The following is a 15,914-nucleotide window of genomic DNA, read 5'->3' as shown; positions in this document are numbered from 1 at the left end:
CTACCCACCATTGAGGACTTGCACGCTGCCAGAACTAAGACAAGGGCGTGCAAAATCCTCTCGGACCGTCTGCACCCCGGTCACCAGCTCTTCCAGCTCCTTCCCTCAGGTAGGCGCTACCGATCAACGCAAACTAGAACTAGTAGACATTCCAACAGCTTCTTCCCTCTTGCGATCAACTTCTTAAACACCTAACCTATAATTCCATTACAACAAGCTGGCAATTTTTTGACTTGAGTTCGTTGTCACATTTCTGTGGGGCCAATTATTTATTACGTGTGCACTCACTGTAGTTGTCTCGCCATGCTGCACTATTTGCATATACTGGCCACTCATGCCAGAGTAGCATCTGCTTAATTTGCACACTGATTGAGGAGTATCTGTAACATTTGCACAACCGACATTGTCCCAGATGATCGCACTACTCGTCACTTTAAACCGCATACACTCCTTGAAGTCTCAGCGCCCTTTGCACAATGGTCATTGCACCGGACTATTGCAATATTAGTCGTTCGAACTGCTCTAAGTGCTAGAGGACTCTGCATCTTTTTGCACAATTGTTTTTTGTCAATGTCTTTATGTCCCCAAAGTGTTCTGTAAATTGACTGTCTGTTGTACTAGAGCGGCTCCAACTACCGGAGACAAATTCCTTGTGTGTTTTGGACATACTTGGCAAATAAAGATGATTCTGATTCTGATTCTGATTCTGATAGCAAGGGTGGAGGACTTTAAATACTTGGGGTCAACCGTCCAGAGCAATGGTGAGTGTGGTCAGGAAGTGAAGAAACGGGTCAAAGCAGGTTGGAACGGGTGGAGGAAGGTGTCAGGTGTGTTATGTGACAGAAGAGTCTCTCCTAGGATGAAGGGCAAAGTTTATAAAACAGTAGTGAGGCCAGCCATGATGTACGGGTTAGAGACAGTGGCACTGAAGAGACAACAGGAAGCAGAGCTGGAGGTGGCGGAAATGAAGATGTTGAGGTTCGCTCTTGGAGTGACCAGGTTGGATAAAATTAGAAATGAGCTCATCAGAGGGACAGCCAAGGTTCGATGTTTTGGAGATGAAGTTAGAGAGCGCAGACTTCAATGGTTTGGACACGTCCAGAGGAGAAATAGTGAGTATTTTGGAAGAAGGATGATGAGGATGGAGCTGCCAGGCAAGAGAGCTCGAGGAAGACCAAAGAGAAGGTTGATGGATGTCGTGAGGGAATGTTCGAGAGGAAGATGCAGGAGATAGGCTTACATGGAAAAGGATGACGCGCTGTGGCGACCCCTAACGGGACAAGCCGAAAGGAAAAGAAGAAGAATGCCTTCTTATCTGTTTGTCATTTTACCAGGGCATACTACTCTTGTTTCTAAGAGTAATCAATCCATCCATCCATTTTCTGTGCCGCTTATCCTCACTAGGGTTGCGGGCGTGCTGGAACCTATCCCTTCTATCTTCGGGCGAGAGGCGGAGTACACCCTGAACTGGTCGCCAGTCAATCACAATGGCACATAGAAACAAACAACTATTCACAGTCACATTCGCACTCACATTAAATTTAGAGTCTTCAATTAAGGAGTACCTGGAGAAAATCCACGCAGGCAAGGGGAGAGCAGGCAAACTCCACACAGGCGAGACTGGATTTGTACCCGGGTCCTCAGAACTGTGAGGCAGATGTGCTAACCAGACATCCACCGTTCCGCCCTCGAATAGTAATGCTTTACAAAATTAAATACACATACACACAGATACAATATACTACATATAAATACATATATCCTCATGCTTGTTTTCCTTCAAAACTTCATTATTTCAGAGGGGAAAACATTGGATATGAACACAAACCATCCATCCATCAATTTTCTGAGCCGCTTCTCCTCACTAGGGTTGCGGGCGTGCTGGAGCTTATCACAGCTATCATCGGGCAGGAGGAGAACAGGAGGAGAACTTGTTTACAGTAGAACACGACAAGGATGGAATTTGAACCAATGTATGTAGAACACAATGGATTAGCAGTCAATCGCCTTAACCAATGGGCCACCTCATGTGCATGAACACAAACCGGATATTGAAATAAACCGTAAAAGGAAAACTGTCAATTTGTCAACGCCTCGTAAGAAAGACTGGCTTACTTTAAAACTACACATTGAATATAATCAAGCTCTTGCAGGAAATCCTGCAAGGTATTTAGGATTTGTGGTTCCCTTTTATGCTAATTCTGTCTTTAAGCTGTACTGGTTATGTGTTTAATTTTATTCAGTAACGCAATTCTCAGGTCATCATAAGATGATAAGGAAATGTGGCCAATGGCCATTAAGTATACGGTATGGATGAGTCAGTATGGTAGCTAATGCTAGCAATATAGCTAACGGTTATAAGCTGCTAAATTGTTGATAAACTGTGGCTGTGCGCTTCTAACATGTTACTAGCACAATGTTACAACATCACTTCTTCCTAGTACAGCATTGACAACAAATATGATAGATACACTTCCTTAAGGTGATTGAAAATTTAATCTTGAGTTCTTGTCGCTGGCTCTGCTCAGTGTGACACGTAAACAAAAAAGAAATCACATCTGGAGGCATGAGCTGTCACACAAAACAATTGAACAAATGACGACACATTCCTCATAAACCCAGCCCACCCGAGAGGCTTGTGCCAAAAAGTAAACGCACAAAGTCAGGCAGCGCGCGCACAAAGATTGGAAGTGAGCATAAAGTCAGTGAGCACACACGCGAATGTCGTCATCGCAAGCAAAAGAATATTTTCATTGTAAGTAATAACTTTTTTTTTTCTTTTTTCACCCTAGTTAGATTATGTCTCTCAATGTCTTTTTTTTTGCTTGAAATTCAATAGGTTTTGTTTGATAGTCTTGTTGTTTTGTTTGCGATTTAAAAGTCTATGTGATTCTATTTTGCCATGAATCTGATTCCATATACCATATTTTCACGACGATAAGGCGCACCGTATCAAAAGGCGCAGTCTCAGTTACGGGGTCTATTTCTGTATTTAACACATATATAAGGTGCACCGCACCGTATTATTGGGCGCAGGCATGGTAAAACATACGCTAGCTTAAAAGATACGGTAACATGGATGCACGCTAAAACATGCTAGCGTATGTTTTTAAAAAGGCAGCGGGAGCAAAACTGCGTTCGGGTGTACTTTATTGAAGTATTTAACAATCTACTCATGTTATTTTTTGATCAATCCTCATCCACAAAAAGCTCGCGAAAGCTCGGACAACAGTCAAAGTAGATACCTTAGCCCAGGCATCCACTTGCGAACCATGAATTCGTTGATCTTGAATTCTCTCGCGGCTGCTCGATTCCCATGTTCCTCCGCGTAACTGATAGCTTGCAGTTTAAACTGTGCTTCATAAGCATGTCTCTTCGTAGGTGCCATTTTCAGGGGTCCTTAGCCAATATATACCTACTGGGGGCGTGTCTTTAGCGTCCACTTTCACGCGCACCCTTCCCCCGTTAACCACACTGCTCATCCTGAATCTGAGATTCGACTTCCCGATGGACCCTCCTCTGCAGCACCCCTGAATAGACCTTACCAGGGATTATTATTTTCTGAAATGCAACTGTTTCACAAATTTGTACATTGTTTTGCACTTCCCACCCATCATAGAAATCACCTGATTTTGTTTAATTGTCTGATTTGCAGCATTTGTCCGCATGCTGTCTCAGTCACGTCCGCATTTCCTCTATATAAGCAGCGTGTTGGCAGGAAATGCTCCCAGTCAGTCAAGCGGAGCACTCATAAAAGTCACACAACAACATTTACAGAGTTTGGAACTTGGTGCACACGTAATGGGAATGGGAATGAAAACAAGATGGCTGCCGGGGTGCAGCCACACAGTTTGGCAGGTCCTGTGCGTTTGCTTAAAAAGTCATCCAAAGATCAAATAGGACCATGGATTTGCTATCAACGTATTCCTTTGCTGTTTGGATAACCCTCTATCTTCTGCTAAGTTCAACATGTCCAAGAAAAAGGGGCATTCTAACCTTGTATCCAGCCAGGTGGAGTCAGCACATGCTATTCACAAGGGTACTGGACTATGGCCATGCTAGGCCACCCCCAGGTGAGCAGAAACAGGCTGTCACAGGCAAACCACTCCTGGGTGTTTTTAATCTCTTGCTGATACTTCTTTTGGCTGGTGATGTTGAACTAAACCCTGGGCCACTGCTAGCTGGGCCTCCACCTCTGCTACCTGGGCCAACATCACTGCCAACTGGGCCTTTACCTCGAGCAGCCGGGCTAACATCAATGCTAGATCAGCTAACATCATTGCTAGCTAGGCCTCGACCTCTACCGGCTGGGCCTCCACCTCTGCTTGCTGGGCCTCTACCACTGCCACCTGGGCCAACACCACTGCCACCTGGGCCAACACCACTGCTAGTTGGGCCAACACCACTGCTAGTTGGGCCTCCACCACTGCGAGCTGGGCCTCCACCATTGCCGGCTGGGCCTCCACCACTGCTAGGTGGGCCTCCACCACTGCTAGCTGGGCCTCCACCACTGATAGCTGGGCCTCCACCTCTGCTAGCTGGGCCTCCACTACTGCTAGGTGGGCTTCCGCCTCTGCTGGTTGGGCCTCTGCCTCTGCTAGCTGGGCCTCTACCACTGCCAGTTGGGCCTCCGTCACTGCCAGTTGGGCCTCCATCACTGCTAGCTGGGCCTCCACCACTGCTGGCCGGGCCTCCACCACTGCTAGCTGTACCTGCACCACTGCCGGCTGGGCCTCCACCACTGCCGGCTGGGCCTCCAACTCTGCCGGCTGGGCCTCCACCACTGCCGGCTGGGCCTCCACCACTGCCGCCTGGGCCTCCACCACTGCCGCCTGGGCCCCCACCACTGCCGGCTGATGCGGAAGCTGGCAGCGTAAAGCTATATGCAAACATTGCCAATAAAAGAAACAGGGGGCTTCCAAACCCCGCAATACTAAAGCACCGGAAATGCAGGGTGTTCCAAACCGTTAACTCTAAATTAATATGGGACTCAACACGTAAACCAAAAGGCATTATTTTTGCACACTTAAATATACGAAGCATTTTAACAAAAAGTGATCAGGTCAAACACCTACTCACTGACTCAAATATTGACTTCCTCTGCCTATCTGAGACATGGCTCCATGAATCTTCGCCCTCAGCAATACTATCTGTACCTGGTTATAAAATGTTTAGAAATGACAGACAGGGTTCTAAGGGAGGAGGTGTTATGATTTATGCCAAGGACACTTTTAATTGTAATGAAATACATGTTACATATGAGAATGGATTAGAATTTCTTGGACTAACTGTTTCTTTGTCACAGCAAATGTCTTTTATTCTTATAGTTATTTATAGGCCTCCCTCATCAAATGCCGCTTTTTATGAAAAGCTGGAAATTTTACTGAAACAACTCAATCTTGCAAAAGAGGTGATAATAATGGGTGACCTAAATGTTAATTGGGAAGTTAACAAAGTTAGGAAACTATTGAAAAGGGTCATGGATGATATGGATATGACTCAGGTAATTAATGGCCCTACGAGAATTACAAACTCCACCCGAACTCAGATTGATCTAGCTTTTACTAATAGGCCAGAAAGGATCTTGAAGCCATACAATATGCTCACAGGATTGTCTGATCACAATTTTATAATGGTCACAAGAAAATTAAATAAAAAGCGCTTCAAACCCTTGGCCACCACTGAATCCAATAGGATACCAAAACATGAACAACAAAATTTCCAAGATTCTATCCAAGAAGTAAACTGGGATGTATTACTTGCTGGTAAAAATTTAGATGAGGATTGTTCTAAATTTGCCAACAAAATACAAAAAATTATTATACAATTTACACGGATAATTAAACTAAAAGCTAGAAAGAATGGCCTTCCTTGGTTAAACACATTTATTCTGAAACTGATGAAAGAACGCGATCATTCCTTGAAATTGTCGGTCAAATCAGGATACAATAGACACCACTTTATTTCACTGAGAAATAGGGTAGTGAAAGAAATAAGAAAATCTAAAGCTGACTTTTTCATTACTGCTTTGAATAGTGCGAAGGGAAATTCAAAAATAACCTGGAATTATATTAAAAAACTATTGGGTAATACACAAAATAACAAAACAAAACTAATCCAAATTAAATTAAATGGAAACATCCTCACGGAACCTCAAGTGATGGCTGATGCTTTTAACAACTACTTCATTGAATCTGTGTCAGAAATCTCTTCTAAGTTTGCAGTAAAACAAAGGAAGGAATACCCTGCATTGTCTGCAACGCAGTTCTTTACTATTACAAATATTACTGAGACCAAAGTTATCGATTTAATTCATTCACTCAAACCATCTAAGGCAAAGGATGTTTTTGGAATGGACACGAACATGCTCAAAGATCTAGGTTCAACTCTTGCTACTCCTATTGCCTCAATCATTAATCTTTCAATTTCATCTGGTCACTTTCCAAAGGCCTGGAAATCTGCTATTGTTACCCCTGTCTTTAAATCCGGTGACTCAAATTGTCTGAATAACTACCGACCTATAAGCATTCTTCCGGCCATTTCCAAAGTTGCAGAAAAATGGGTGTCAGAGCAGATTGTCCATTATTTAAACAGCAGCTCCCCCTCTCTCCACGCCATGCAGTTTGGTTTCAGATCCAAGCATTCCACTGAAATGGCTACATGCCTCTTCATTGAGAAAATAAAATCTTCTCTCGACAAGGGTGGAGTTGTAGGGGCGGTGTTCTTGGACCTCAGGAAAGCTTTCGATACAGTAAATCACTCTGTTCTTCTTACCAAGCTCTCAAAATTTAACTTCTCTCACAAAGCTGTGAGCTGGATTGAATCATATCTGCATGACCGAACACAATCTGTATCAGTTAACAACTACAGATCAGAGTCTCTTAGGCTAACCTCTGGAGTCCCTCAGGGATCAATATTAGGCCCCCTTTTATTTAGTCTTTATATCAACGATTTGCCCACTGTTTGTTCTGAAGCAGAGTGCTTAATGTATGCAGACGACACGGTTTTCTTTGTTCATGGTCGCTCCAAAGATACTGTTGCTGCTAAACTCACTAATACAATGTCCTGTGTCACAACTTGGTTGCAGCAGTGCTGTCTACAGCTAAACGTTTCTAAAACTGTAGGCATGTATTTCACTAAAACAAATAGAGTATCACCTGACCCCGACATACTTGTTAATGGAGAAAAAATGCAAATTGTCAGCCAATACAAATATCTTGGGTTAATAATAGATTCACAGCTTTCCTTTAAAGCCCATATTGACAAATTGTGTAAAAATATCAAATTAAACCTCGCAAATTTTCGTGTAATTCGAGATGAAATGTCAACTGAAGCCGCAAAAAATGTACTTATATTCAATGATTCTTAGTCACTTTAACTATTGCATAACCAGTTGGTCCCAGGCTGGTCAGAATGCAAAAAAAACCATTGGAAGTTTTGTACAAACAAGCAATTAAAGTGATGGATAAAAAACCAAGGCACTATCATCACTGTGCAATTTAAAAAAAATACAGTCTTTTAAACTGGGACAGTCTTCACATATTTGCAGATTTAAATTTGATTTATAAAGTACTGCATGATTTGGCTCCAGCTCCTCTGGCTGAGTTCATCAGCCAAAGAAACAGCTCTGAGCATGTCACTGGAGGCTCTGTCAGAGGTGACTGTCTCATTCCTCTGCGCAGGAGCACTTTCAGTAAGTCAGCCTGGTCAGTGAGGAGCGCTGGTGAGTGGAACTCAGTACCTGAGGAGGTTAAACTGCTTACAACATACAAGGCCTTCACAAAAAAAATGAAAATGTGGTTAGTTAACACTTATAGCTGCCAACACTAAAAGACGAGTATGTTATGATGTTTTTATTGTTTTTATTTTTATTTTTTTAATTTTTTTTTTTTTTTTTTTGTTATGATCAAATTATTTGTGGTTTTATTCTCTCTTAATAGTAAGTCTTTATGTATCCTGTTTTATATTATATTGTCTTGTAGATGTATTTTACTGCTTTTTTACATCATGGCCAGGGGACTACAGATGAAAACTAGCCTTCTGGCTAATTCTGGCTTTTTTAACCATGTGTATTTCATGTGTTTTATGAAATTGCATTGTCCCCTTTCAAATAAACTGATTAATAATAATAATAATAAGGTGCGCCCCATTATAAGGCACCCCGTCTATTTGGGAGAAAATTTAAGACTTTTGATTGCGCTTTATGGTTGTGAAAATGAGGTAAATTAGGTTTATTGAGAAGCAATCTGTTTTCATAGTCAGATTGGCAAAAAGCCCGCCCAAAATTCTCGGTCACAAACTCATAAAGTTTCGTACATGTGTTAATTATTTGTAGGGTTACTTTACAAGAGAATAATTGTGGTCCATCCTGACAGACCTGACCTGGCTGTTATGTTTGATATGGAGCTCATCTTTGATGCTCAAAACACTAAATTGATGCAGTCGTGCAAATAAACAAAATCAGGTGATTTCTACGATGGCTGGGAAGTGCAAAACAATATAAAAATTTGTGAAACAGTTGTATTTCAGAAAATAATAATCCCTGGTAAAATCTATTCAGGGGTGCTGGAAAGGAGGGTCCAGTGGGAAGTCGAATTTCAGATTCAAGAGGAGCTTTGTGGTTTTCGTCCTGGCCGTGGAACAACGGACCAGCTCTACAACCTCGGCAGGTTCCTCGAAGGTGCATGGGTGTTCGCCCAACCAGTCTACATGTGTTTTGTGGACTCGGAGAAGGCGTTCGACCATGTCCCGTGAGGAGTCCTGTGGGGGTGCTTCGGGAGTATGGGGTTCCGAACCCCCTGATACGGGCTGTTCGTCCCCTGTACGATCGGTGTCAGAGTTTGGTCCGTATTGCTGGCAGTAAGTCGGACTTGTTTACGGTGAGGGTTGAACTCCGCCAAGGCTGCCCTTTGTCACCAATTCTGTTCATAACTTTTATGGACAGAATTTCTAAGCGTACAGTGGGTCTGGTTTGCTGGCCTCAGTATTGCATCTCTGCTTTTTGCAGATGATGTGGTTCTGTTGGCTTCATCAAGCCGTGATCTCCAACTCTCACTGGAACAGTTCGCAGCCGAGTGTGAAGCGGCTGGGATGAGGATCAGCACCTCCAAATCTGAGACCATGGTCCTCAGTTGGAAAAGGGTGGTGTGCCCTCTCCAGGTCGGGGATGAGATCCTGCCCCAAGTGGAGGAGTTCAAGTATCTTCGGGTCTTGTTCACGAGTGAGGGAAGAATGGAACTGGAGATCGACAGGCGGATTGGTGCAGCGTCTGCAGTGATGCAGACTTTGTGGTGGTCCTTTGTGGTAAAGAAGGAGCCAAAAGGTGAACCTCTCAATTTACCGCTCAATCTGTGTTTCTACCCTCACCTATGGTCCCGAGCTGTGGGTTGTGACTGAAAGAACAAGATCCCGGATACCATCCATCCATCCGTTTTCCGAGCCGCTTCTCCTCACTAGGGTCATGGGCGTGCTGGAGCCTATCCCAGCTATCATCGGGCAGGAGGCGGGGTACACCCTGAACTGGTAGCCAGCCAATCGCAGGGAACATACAAACAAACAACCATTCGCAGTCACATTCACACCTACGGGCAATTTAGAGTCTCCAATTCATGCATGTTTTTGGGATGTGGGAGGAAACCGGAGTGCCCGGAGAAAACCCACGCAGGCACGGGGAGAACATGCAAACTCCACACAGGCGGGGCCGGGGATTGAACCCCAGTTCTCAGAACTGTGAGGCTGACGTTCTAACAAGTCGTCCACCCTGCCGCCGAACCCGGATACAAGCGGCCGAAATGAGTTTCCTCCCTCAGATATAGGGTGAGAAGCTCAGTCATCCGGAAGGAGCTCAGAGTACAGCCGCTGCTCCTCCACATCGAAAGGAGCCCTGCTAAAGCTACTTCCCCCGCGACCCGTCCTCAGATAAGTGCTAGAAAATGGATGGATGGATGGAAATTAACAAAACAAAATAGCTTTTCTTAAAACAAATTAATAACAGCCGAAATTCTTTTACATTTCAGAAAATAAATGTACAAAATATGAAACCAATTGACATTTTGGAAAACAAATTAACAAAAGCTGAAATATTTTTACTTTTCAGAAAACAAATTAGCAAGACACGAAACAAATGAACAAAGCCGAAACGAATACAAGTGACACAAACCGGAAGGGTATGTACCATATCACAGACTAATTAGGAATTCCACACCCTTTCTTGGCAAGACACGCTCTGCTTCAACATGATTGGCTCCTGCATCACGGGGAGGGTTGGCTATGCAGCTGTAACGACATGTCCATCCCAAATATGGATCACATTTGTACAAAATAAATAAATACAAAAAAATAGAAATTTGTTATGGTTAGGTTGAGGACTAGAGTTGGGGTTAAGGCAGTTTAGGATGGGTTAAATTTAGGATTATGGTGGTTAAGGCCGGCGCACACCAAGCGACGCCGCCGAACCCGACTGAACTATTGCGCAGTGTGCGTGGTTTGGCAACTGTTTCCTTGAGCGGCCGATCGGTCGGCCGCTGGTTTTGCCGCTTTTAAAAAATTTTAATCGCCGCTGCACGGCGTCTTAACGTCGCAGTTTACATTCAATAAAAATGCACAGAGGTTTTCCCTCACGGTGAAAATATGTTTCCAGGTTTGCGAGCCACGCCGCCGTGTCGCCTCGGCTCAAGTCATATGTACAGTATATAAAGCATCAAATGTTGTTTTAGTGGACGACTGGTTGGCACATCTGCCTCACAGTTCTGAGGACCTGGGTTCAAATCCGGCATCACCTATGTGGGGTTTGCATGTTCTCCCAGTGCCTGCATGGGTTTTCTCCGGGTACTCCAGTTTCCTCCCACATCCAAAAACATGTGTGGTAGGTTAATTGAAGACTCTAAATTGCCCTTAGGTGTGAATGTGACTGTGAATTGTTGTTTATTTAGATGTGCCCTGCAATTGGCTAGCGACCAGTTCAAGGTGTACCCCCCCTCTCGCCCGATGATAGCTGGGGTACGCTCCCGCACGGCCACGACCCTAGTCAGGATAAGCGGAATGTAAGATGAATGAATGAATGAATGTCCTGTCCAGTCGGATTCGATCACCTTGTACAGGCTTGTAGCTGGCTTCAGGGTTAATGGCATTCATATTAACGCTGCCAACTTAATAAGTCACATACTACATCTGGAAGCAGCAGGGCATGTTCTACAGCAGCCAATCAGTGCAGCGGCGCGTGTCCTGGAGCTACTAATATTGGAGCAGGGCCTGTCCTGCCAAGTATGTGCGTGGGAATTCTAATAATGCGTCAATCTGTGATATGGTACGTTCTCTTTCTGGTTTGTGTCACTTGTCATTTTTTTGCGCTTTTGTTAATTTGTTTTGAGTTTTGTTCAATTGTTTTCAGAAATGTAAAAGTGTTCTGGCTTTTGTCCATTTTTTTTCTGAAATGTTGCTGCTAAGGGTGGCCCAACCAGTTATTAAGTTTAGGGGGCAGTGATTGCCAGTCCTGGTAACCATAGTCGTAGGGTGGGCGGTGGGTCTTCACATTTCTCTTCACTTGACTCCTGGGGCTGCTGGGAAATGGGCCCCCCCCCTCATTCCCCCAAAGCCCCAACCCCCCCCCGCACCCTTGGGACCCCCTTGGGTCCCCGCATCAACAATTCAGCAGTAACTTGTTTTGTCTTTGCATATGTTTTCAGCACTTCAAACATCCATCCATCCATTTTCTGAGCCGCTTTTCCTCACTAGGGTCGCGGGAGTGCTGGAGCCTATCCCAGCTGTCATCGCGCAGGAGGCGGGGTACACCCTGAACTGGTTGCCAGCCAATTGCAGGGCACATCAAAACAAACAACCATTCGCACTCACATTCACACCTACGGGCAATCTAGAGTCTCCAATTTATGCATGTTTTTGGGATGTGGGAGGAAACCGGAGTGCCCGGAGAAAACCCACGCAGGCACGGGGAGAACATGCAAACTCCACACAGGCGGGGCCGGCGATTGAACCCGGGTCCTCAGAACTGTGAGGCTGACGCTCTAACCAGTCGGCCACCGTGCCGCCCACTTCAAACATATTTAATGTATTATGAAACAAAACATGGATCTCTGCTTAGAGTCCCTTTAATGTAAAACATTTTGAGTGAAGAAACATTTTCAATACACACTGCTTTTTTTGTAACGTAGCCACATGTCTGACATTTATAACAAAATAACCACATGAAAATCGCTTAAAAAGTAAGTTTTTGTTTGTGCGTGTACTCATGCCCAAAAGTCTCAATAGAAATGAATGGCGGGACCATCGCGGCACTCCCACGTCAAGATAGCGGGCACTCTACTGTTGTGCAATCTATTTAATTTGTTGCAAATCTGCCTCCCATGTTTAGAGTTTGCATGTTCTGCATGTGGGTCTTCTCCGGTCACTCCGGTTTCCTCCCACATCCTTAAAAAACATGCATGGTAGGTTAATTGAAGACTCTAAATTGCCTGTAGGTGTAATTTGAGTGTGAATGGTTGTTTGTTTATATGTGCCCTGCGATTGGCTGGCGACCAGTTCAGGGTGTACCCCGCCTCTCGCCCCAAGATAGCTAGGGATAGGCTCCAGTAAGCCTGCGACCCTTGTGAGGGTCAGCACTACGAAAAATGGATGGATGGATGTTGCAAACCTTTATTTGTAGCACTGTACTGCATATACTGTAAGTTCCTTGCAGAGGACACTCGCTAACTTATTCCCTGTCACTCTTGCTACACAACACACACACACGCACACACCTCACGTGATCTCTTCCTTCGTAGTGGCTCTCCGCCCCACGCATGCAGAGTTGTGTGTACAACACTCACACAGACGCCACACGTACACTGAGCTCTCTGTCACATTGACGTCAATCTACCGAGGCTTCCTTTGATCGACCGGTCGATCGCGATCGATTTATTAGGAATCCCTGATCTACACCAATTAATTAACTTTCCCACTCACCTACAAAGGACACATCCTTGATCTGGTATGCTGTTCAAGCATCATTACAAGCAACTTCCATTTCGACTCACTCCTCTTTTCAGACCACATACTAATAACCTTTCCTACTAACCTCCAGTAACCTTTTCCAAAATCAACCATCTGTTTTCACCAAATCAAGAACATTAAGCCCAGACACTCTCTCCACACTTATGAACAGCCTTCCCTGCATGGACTTTCTCTCCTCCCCGATGAACTGATAACTCACTACAATGATAATCTCCATCATCTCCACAACACAGTTGCTCCATTAAAAACCAGGTCTGTAGCTTGCACCACCTCTGCACCCCAGTTCACCCCTGTACTGCGACAAATAAAATTCAAAGGTTGTTAACTCGAATACCTCAATCAGAAAACCTGACTCACTATACACAAGGACATGTACAGTTGTCATCTTTACCACTACAAAGACTATTTAATTCAAGACAAATCTACCTACTACACAACCCTAATCCAGGAATACGAAGACAATTCCAAGGCACTCTTCTCCCTGCTTGGCAATATTTCACTCCCTCCGGGTTCCATTCCCTCCCACTTGTACTCATCTATTTTTTGTAGTTCCCTTGTGTCATTTTTCAATGCAAAAAAAATCAATCAATCCACCAGCAATGTCTTCCTTCCACCTGCCTTAGTCCGTCCTCACTGCTTCCCCCTGTCCTACCTGTCCACTCATAAATTTTTATTCTGCCTTCTGCCACGGATATTTCAGAAATCACTCGTCGCTCCAAGCCCTCCACTTGCCAACTCGACCCCCTCCCTACAGTTCTGGTAAAAGCTGGCCTCCCGTCCCTGGTCCCCCTGATCACTAACATTACCTGATCCTCTCTCTCTAAAGGTTTGATCCCACAGTTTTCAATACTGCAGCCCGTACTGAAAAAACATGGTTCAGTTCCATATAATTTCAATAACCTTCGTCTCATCTCCAACCTCCCATTTTTCTCAAAAATCTTGAAAAAGACCATTGCTTCCCAGCGCCACTCCCATCTCACTTCCAATGATCTCCATGAACAACATCAGTCTGGTTTCTTCTTATTATTGTTATTATGATTATGATTATGATTATAGGAGAAGTGCAAGCATTTCTTCTTTTTTTGTTGTTTTAAACCTGTGGTGTTCGGCTGCATGGCCTTGCAGAATGGTGGATCTGTATGCCTTTGTGCTGGATGCCTTTGTGCAACAGGGGAGTTTGAAATACTCCTTCTGCTTATTTTGAAATGTTTTAATTATTCTGATGTTTATTGAAAATGGAGCCGGACAGAAAAGAGTTTTAGGGGACCGACAGAGGGACAGAGTGGACAAGGGGACAAGGTGCGAAGCCTACAGTGAAAACAGTCAAAAAGTGGACCAATGAAGCCAAGATGGAACTTAAAAGCTGTTTAGACTGCACAGGCTGGAGTGTCTTTGAAAATTCAGCTGGCAGCCTGGATGAATATACGGACACTGTCACATCCTATATCAGTTTCTGTGAAGAGGTTTGTGTACCAACAAAATCATTTCGGACATTCAACAACAACAAGCCGTGGTTCACTGCTAAACTAAAGCAGCTTCGCCAAGCTAAGGAAGATGCATATCAGAGCGGGGACAGGGCCCTGTATAATCGAGCTAGAAACCAGCTTACTAAAGAAATTAACATTGCAAAGAGGATCTATGCAGCAAAGTTGGAAAACCAGTTTAGCGCGAACGACTCAAAATCAGTCTGGAATGCATTCCAATCGCTGACTAATTACAAGCGACGATCCCCCCAAGCTGAGAACAATAGCACACTAGCCAACGACTTGAATACCTTCTATTGCAGATTTGAAAAGGACAGTTTCACTCCACACACCCACCCGGCCGCACCCGCGACCACAACCACACCTCTGACTTCTGCGTTAACCATCCATGAACAGGATGTGAGACGCATCTTCAAACAACAGAAGATTAACAAAGCGGCAGGACCGGACCATGTGTGCCCATCCTGCCTCAAAGTCTGCGCGGACCAGCTTGCTCCAGTCTTCACTCAGATTTTCAACAGATCTTTGGAAATGTGCGAAGTTCCATCCTGTTTCAAACGCTCCACCATCATTCCAGTCCCCAAGAAACCTGCAATCTCTGGTCTGAATGACTACAGGCCTGTCGCTTTGACATCTGTGGTCATGAAGTCCTTTGAACGTCTCGTGCTGGACCACCTCAAGAGTGTCACAGGTCCCCTGCTGGACCCCCTGCAGTTTGCCTACCAAGCGAACAGGTCTGCGGATGATGCAGTCAACATGGGACTGCACTTCATCCTAGAACACCTCGACAGTGCAGGGACCTACGCGAGGATCCTGTTCGTGGACTTCAGCTCAGCGTTCAACACCATCATCCCTGAACTCCTTTCAACCAAGCTTCTCCAGCTCAGCATCTCACCTGCCATCTGCCAGTGGATTTACAGCTTTCTGACGGGCAGGACACAGCAGGTCAGGCTGGGGGAGGCCACCTCATCCACACGCAGCATCAGCACTGGGGTACCCCAAGGTTGTGTCCTCTCTCCACTGCTCTTCTCTCTCTACACGAACGACTGCACCTCAGGAGCTTGACAGTCGGGTGACTGTCAAGCTCCTGAAGTTTGCAGATGACACCACTGTCATCGGCCTCATCAAGGACGGTGACGAGTCTGCATATCGACAGGAAGCGGAGCGGCTGGAGCTATGGTGCGGCCGACACAACCTGGAGCTGAACACGCTCAAGACGGTAGAGATGATCGTGGACTTCAGGAGGCATCCTTCGCCACAGCTGCCCCTCACGTTGTCCAGCTGCCTTGTGTCAACTATCGAGACCTTCAAGTTCCTGGGAATTACAATCTCTCAGGACCTGAAGTGGGCGACCAACATCAACTCCGTCCTCAAAAAGGCCCAGCAGAGGATGTACTTCTTGCGGCTTCTGAGAAAGCACGGCCT

At 45.0% G+C, this 15,914-nt stretch overlaps 1 protein-coding gene across 2 annotated transcripts in view; it reads left to right on the top strand.

Annotated features, from left to right (window-relative positions):
• Positions 1–15,914, top strand: part of calb2a (calbindin 2a) — a 59,762-nt gene that overhangs the window by 19,889 nt on the left and 23,959 nt on the right. The window contains exon 1 of one of the 2 annotated variants that reach the window (XM_061676662.1): positions 9,217–9,322. The exons of the other annotated variant lie outside the window; for it this stretch is intronic. Within the exon in view, the coding sequence (XP_061532646.1) occupies positions 9,232–9,322 (91 nt within the window). The 5' untranslated portion in view covers positions 9,217–9,231. Of the gene's footprint in view, positions 1–9,216; positions 9,323–15,914 lie in introns of those variants that run through there. 2 annotated transcript variants of the gene reach the window in all.

This window comes from Phycodurus eques, chromosome 5, assembly GCF_024500275.1.
Source record: "Phycodurus eques isolate BA_2022a chromosome 5, UOR_Pequ_1.1, whole genome shotgun sequence".
In the NCBI taxonomy this organism is placed as follows: domain Eukaryota; kingdom Metazoa; phylum Chordata; class Actinopteri; order Syngnathiformes; family Syngnathidae; genus Phycodurus; species Phycodurus eques.
The sequence above is the reverse complement of the archived record's forward strand: the minus strand, read 5'-3'. Positions and strand labels throughout refer to the sequence as shown.